The sequence below is a fragment of the Cimex lectularius genome, unplaced genomic scaffold, assembly GCF_000648675.2.
Source record: "Cimex lectularius strain Harlan isolate CLEC.00 unplaced genomic scaffold, Clec_2.1 scaffold104, whole genome shotgun sequence".
NCBI classification, from domain to species: Eukaryota; Metazoa; Arthropoda; class Insecta; order Hemiptera; family Cimicidae; genus Cimex; species Cimex lectularius.
Genome location: NW_019392737.1, coordinates 917,393 through 923,392, shown reverse-complemented (window position 1 = coordinate 923,392; position 6,000 = coordinate 917,393). Strand labels below are relative to the sequence as shown.

The 6,000-nt window shown below is 32.2% G+C and overlaps 1 protein-coding gene across 2 annotated transcripts; it reads left to right on the top strand.

Moving 5' to 3' along the window:
• The first annotated feature begins 606 nt into the window (after positions 1-606).
• Positions 607-5,310, top strand: LOC112126942. 2 transcript variants are annotated; one of them, XR_002910320.1, is made up of 3 exons: positions 607-618; positions 2,916-3,024; positions 4,263-5,310. XR_002910320.1 is itself a non-coding variant. In XM_024226992.1 (3 exons), the coding sequence occupies exons 1-3, from the start codon at positions 3,894-3,896 to the stop codon at positions 4,413-4,415; spliced, it is 309 nt and encodes a 102-aa protein (XP_024082760.1). In that variant the 5' UTR covers positions 3,787-3,893; the 3' UTR covers positions 4,416-5,310. The 2 variants fall into 2 exon arrangements, 1 of the variants encoding a protein (XP_024082760.1); XM_024226992.1 differs by lacking the exons at positions 607-618; positions 2,916-3,024 and adding exons at positions 3,787-3,986; positions 4,060-4,122.
• The last annotated feature ends 690 nt before the right edge of the window (positions 5,311-6,000 follow it).

Genomic DNA, 6,000 nt, shown 5'->3' with positions numbered 1-6,000 from the left:
ACAGATATATATATATATATATATATATATATATAGAGAGAGAGAGAGAGAGAGAGAGAGAGATATGGAGGGAGAGAGAGGGAGAGAGACAGAATCTACAGATTGTAAATAGCCAGACAGTTAAATACGTAGTTATATAGATAGAATAGACTAGAAAAAGTGAGAGTGATAACAAAAGGTGGAGACGACTAGATAGATATATAGATAATTAAATAGATAGATGGAAGTAGATAGGGAGAGCGGAAGAGCGAGACAAAGCAAATTAAAGTGCGAGAAAGGAAGATGGAGAGAAGAACGAGGAGCGAAACGAGACAGAAAAAAAGAACGAGTTAGGGACAGGGAAAGAAATAGTAATTATTTTAGTATAGATTTTTACAGTTAATTATGTGAGATTAGAGTAATGCTGGGCTTATTTTATTTCTTTGACGGCAAATGTCCAAATCCATGTCGAATCGATAAAGAATTACGATTAAAAATACAGACTTAATTACGTAACAAGAAAATCTGTTGGTGACGGGGTGCCCACTCTCGTTTCTAGAGGTATAAAATGAGAAAAAATCGTTGGTGGATGGCAGAAAGTTGCAAATCTCCGACCAAGCTGTTTAAAAATCACTAAAGGTATTCAAGTTAATTCAGTATTTTCAATATTTTAAAATTCATATGTGTCAGGATCAAACTACTTGCTGAGGAAGGCATTTTAAGTTATTAAAAGTAAAGAACGTTCAAAGAACGGATGTGCTATGTCTTCTTGTCTAAACGGTTCTAGGGCTTCCTCTTCAATTCCCGTATCTCTGGAATTGTTACAGCTTTCAAAAAAAAAATCAATAACTTCCCTTTTATTGCATTTTGGGGCATCCATAAATCACGTTTTTATATTAAGGTAAAGTGACTATTCAAACTACATTGGTTTACTCTAAACAATTCAACAATTCAAATTTGTTAGACGTTCTGTTTGTCTACAAATTCTTGGGAAATAGAGGTCAATGTTAACACTGAATGAAGCTATTAATATTTTGGCCCAGCTGACATAGTTAATTTGCTCTATTCCGTTTTAAAATTATAATTATGTTGCTATTATAAAAAAAATCACCCATAATTTGTCATTATTGATATATGGGGTGTTCAGTGACCGTTTTGTGATGATTATTTGGAGGTCGTGAGATGCGGTCTGGTGTGACGTAGGTTTTAGAAAAACATTTTCTTTATTGTGTAGAAATGTGTAGAGATTAGTGACCGTTAATCGATAGTTATTCAGATATCGTGAGATGCGGTCGGGTGTGATGTAGGTTTCAGAAAAACATTTTCTTTATCGTGCCAACGTTCGATCTTTTATTGAGATCATCTTCAGGGCTCAAAGTGTTTGTCTTCTGTGTAATTGTGCCATCCTTGCGTGTCGTGGCACTCTCAACACGACACGCAAGGATGGCACAATTACACAGAAGACAAACACTTTGAGCCCTGAAGATGATCTCAATAAAAGGTCGACACGTTGGCACGACAAAGAAAATGTTTTTCTGAAACCTACATCACACCCGACCGCATCTCACGATATCTGAATAACTATTTTCTTTATTGTGCCATCGTTTCGATCTTTATTGGGATTTATAAACATTGTTTAAATTTTAGAACTGGATGTGGAAAAAAATGAATTTATACAATGCTATTATTGTATAATTTTTTTTTAAACTAAAATTTTCTAGCATTGTATAAATTCATTTTAATTATTTATTTAATTGTTTTTTTTAATCTAAAATTTCTAGCATTGTATAAATTCATTTTTTCACATCCTACATGAGTTTGTAAAATTTAAACAATGTTTATAAATTCCAGGCCTGAAGATGTTCTCAATAAAGATCGAAACATGGCACGAAAAGAAAATGTTTTTCTAAAACATAACGTCCTCACGGCCTCCAAATAATCATTATTGATATAGTTTGTGAATTCTGACGGTCACTCTTAAGTTTGGAATATAAAATCTTTTTAATTATGCGGGTGTTCCGCAAGGTAGCATCCTTGATCCCATTCTGTAAACAGTTTACACAGGAGACCTTATCAATCACGACACAGTACTCCTAACATAAATATATGATATCGCCATCTTTCAACAAACCTAGTACCAGTAAGCTTGCAGAAACATCAAGGACTATCTCTAGATTTGAAAGAATAGTTCAGGAAATCGAGGATCAAACTCAGCGAAACCAAATCCAAGCGAATAACTTTCACACTTCGCCTACGATCCCTCCACCAGATGATTGTAACTTTACATTGACAGAAGACTTACTTGGAATCCCAACACTCGACCCAAAAAAATAGAACTGAACAGACGATATAAACTACTCAATACATAACAACAGATAGAAACTCTTACTACAAAACAAACCTGTCACATATACATCTTTACTACACCCAAATTGGACTAGAGGAAGGGCAGTGCATTTCAATCATGCGTTCCACCTTCCAAATGATCCATTAACGCCAATTCAAATGCTTCGAACCATAGCCAAAGTCCCTACATCATATATAATCTTACTATTCGCAGACATCCAAATCCTAAATCTCTTCGAGATCCTAAAAAGTCAATACAGACGCCTCCACCGTAGACCCACATTCCAACCCTCTCGTCTTACACCTTTCATCCCGAACCCTTCCTGACTATCCTCCATGACGCCTAAAATGCCAATTAAGACCCCAGTTAGGAAAGTTAATATTTCTTCACTCTTTTGTTTAGTATTTAGTTTCTTAACTATGGCTTAACTATTCTTATTTGATTGATTCAATTATTAATTAGACAATATTTAAAAAGATATAAAACACTTTCGATTTACAGTTAGAATTTAAAAAATCAAGATAAATTTATTCATCGTCGCCTTATATTAAGCAATGTTTATTAAAAATTATTTTATTACACTTTGAAGAATGAAGTTATTACTCACAGCAGCAAGTCTGTTCTTATGGCTGACTGAAGTGTATCCTGCGAGTCGCGCACTACCCTTCAACACGGATGAACGGAATGATCAAGTTCAGGTAATTAACTTCATAATTACACTATAGATATATGATAAATGATTTCACAATACCCATCTGAACCCAACTGTAAACGAAATATGCTTATTATGAAAATAAGTCTGGCTATAAGGGCTGTTATTTTTGAAGAGATTTCTCTCAGATCTTTCGCCGGTTTGCAGTACACAGTTAAACGTTTTATTTATATTTATACAATGACAAGATCACGAAAATAACACAGACCAACCATTCAAGATGGAGACATGTCAGAACACATTGCACTGAAAAAACCAGCGAGAATAGGCGGACCAAGATAATAATTTCATAATAATTATTAAGTTATTATCAAAGAGTTATTAAGTAATTTCAGTTTATTATTTTATTTTCATTATGAAGATATATTTTTTCGAGGTTTTTACTAAAAAATAATACTGGATAGATAATTGCGATAATATGAAGTGTTCAGTTTGCATCCTATTTTTTTGAATGAAGGCCACCTCATTTCACTTAGAAGTACTTAATAAGACAGTTTAAATAGTTACATTTGTGCTTTGAAACCAACAAACAAAATGTGTATTTTTAAATTTCATGTCTTGAATGAATTTTTTTTTTTTTTTTTTTGTATCCGATACAGATTAATTCAAGATTCATACATCTTGAAAATTTGTTTATTTGATTTTCACCACTGGCACTTCAGTCAACAATGCTCCTGGAGGGCACATGTCTTGAGATGCCAGCCTAAACTAATATTATCACTGTTGAAGGATTAGGGGGCAAGTAGGATTATTTTGGGGGTTAGAGATCGTGTCTGGAGGATTTCTTGTTTATCAATTTGTGAATATGAAATTTAACTTTTGAAATCATACTGTCTCGAAAAATCTGATGGCGACATGAGATGGTGGTGGCATTTCAAAGATCTGTCATACGTGATGTCCTTGACGTGCATCATACACACGAGGATGATGGGTGAAGTTTTGTACAAAGTAGGGTCTGAATAAATTTGGTCTTTGACGTCTTCCTTGAACATTTTTGACCAAAAGAGATCTTTTAATTTAGCGAACCACTGTGCTACATCACTTAATTATGCCTTTTCCAAAAAGAAACTCCATAATGTCATCGGTAAGAACGTGTAGAAGGAGTGAATTTGAAACAATAAGAAAAACAAAATGAGTCCTAAAACTCCCTAAATTTTGATGAGAACAAATTCAACAATATTTTCTGTCACTTTGGCATTATTAATCAGATTTTCTTTTTTACAGTTTTACGGAATGCCTGGAAGTGATACCAAAGACATGGCACTGTGGTTATTCGACCTGCTGCAAAAAAACGATCACGTTCAGATCAAAAGGAACTCAGAAATAATCAACTCTCTCCTTGGGTTGCCCAAAGTTCTCAACGATGCCGGACGTTAAGAAAAATGGATCGGACAACTTTATTTTGATAACCGTTGCACATGCACATTGTAGAAAATTATTTCATTTACTAATCAATTTTAATTACAACGTTCTACTTCACAAATAAAAATTATATCAAATCAAATTCAATGTTTTTTCTTTTTATATAAACAACACAACTTTGGTTTATGCTTTATAATTGAAGTGAATTAAAATTTTGTAATTAAACTAATGATGTTGGTGTAATTTTCTTATAGCAAGAACTCAGTAGAAATGTTATAGTAGGCAAGGTTAATTTAATTTTTTTTTTTTAATTTTAACATTTTTTAATTGAATTGTTTAATTTTAATTTAACCTTACGTCAATTTAATTTTAATTAAATTATTTATTTTTATTAATGAAGGATGACCATTTTGGTAAATCGAGGCGATCAGATGGCCAGTCAGAGAAATTTTAATCTGTATTTTTTAAATGTTATGTATTGAACGATTTATTAAAAAAAAGGACGTTTTTACAGTGATGAACCGATTATGTAATTCTATTGTAGTAAGGCAGATTAGTGGGATAGGTTTAAAGTCCATTAATAAAAATCTTTACTTAGAACAGTTATAATGAAATAGTAATAGATAAAATAAAATGAATAGAATGGAACTGTTCTTTTGACAAATTTTTGATTACACCATTTACTTGCCCATTAAATAGACCATCCTCTTACAAATAGTTTTAAATTGAACTTAAATGATTATTTTCAATTTCTTTAAATTTACATCTTTTAATGTTAATAACTGTATGTTTCTCTTGGTTCATCCCTTTTTACTGGTTTTGTTAGTAATGTCAACATGAGCTTTCTACTTATTTCAGAATGCCAATTCCCTACTTATAACACAATTATTCACAAAAATATACTTATAATCCTAATTATATAATTAATAACATCCTATGTCTACTTTTTATACCGTACCGTACCATTTAACAAACTAGTTTGACATGGCACTGTGGTTATTCTACCTGCTGCAAAAAAACAATCACGTTCAGATCAAAAGGAACTCAGAAATAATCAACTCTCTCCTTGGGTTGCCCAAAGTTCTCAACGATGCCGGACGTTAAGAAAAATGGATCGGTCAACTTTATTTTGAAAACCGTTGCACATGCACATTGTAGAAAATTATTTCATTTACTAATCAACACAATTTTAATTACAATTTTTATTACAAGGGCAAACCATCGATGGTTTCTCCATCAAATCTATTTACCCATACAGACACAAACGATTTTATCTATGACAAAACATATAAAATGTATATGTACATAAAAATACACCCAAAGACGACAAAACCGGACACACGTATTTTGTTGTTTATTTGAAACTACATGTATTTTTATCTTGCATTAATTATAACATACTTATTTTAATGTAAACCACCTTAAATGAGATCAGAAGTTCATGATTTTTTATGAAAAGTATTTAATTGTGGTTTGAAAAAAAATTGTCTAAAACACGGTAAAATCATTTAGTGATAGATTAAAATTTAACTAACAATTTATTAACGGGTTTTGCTCTTATCAACGCGTATCAACTGCTCTGGTCCAGAAGGAATGTCAA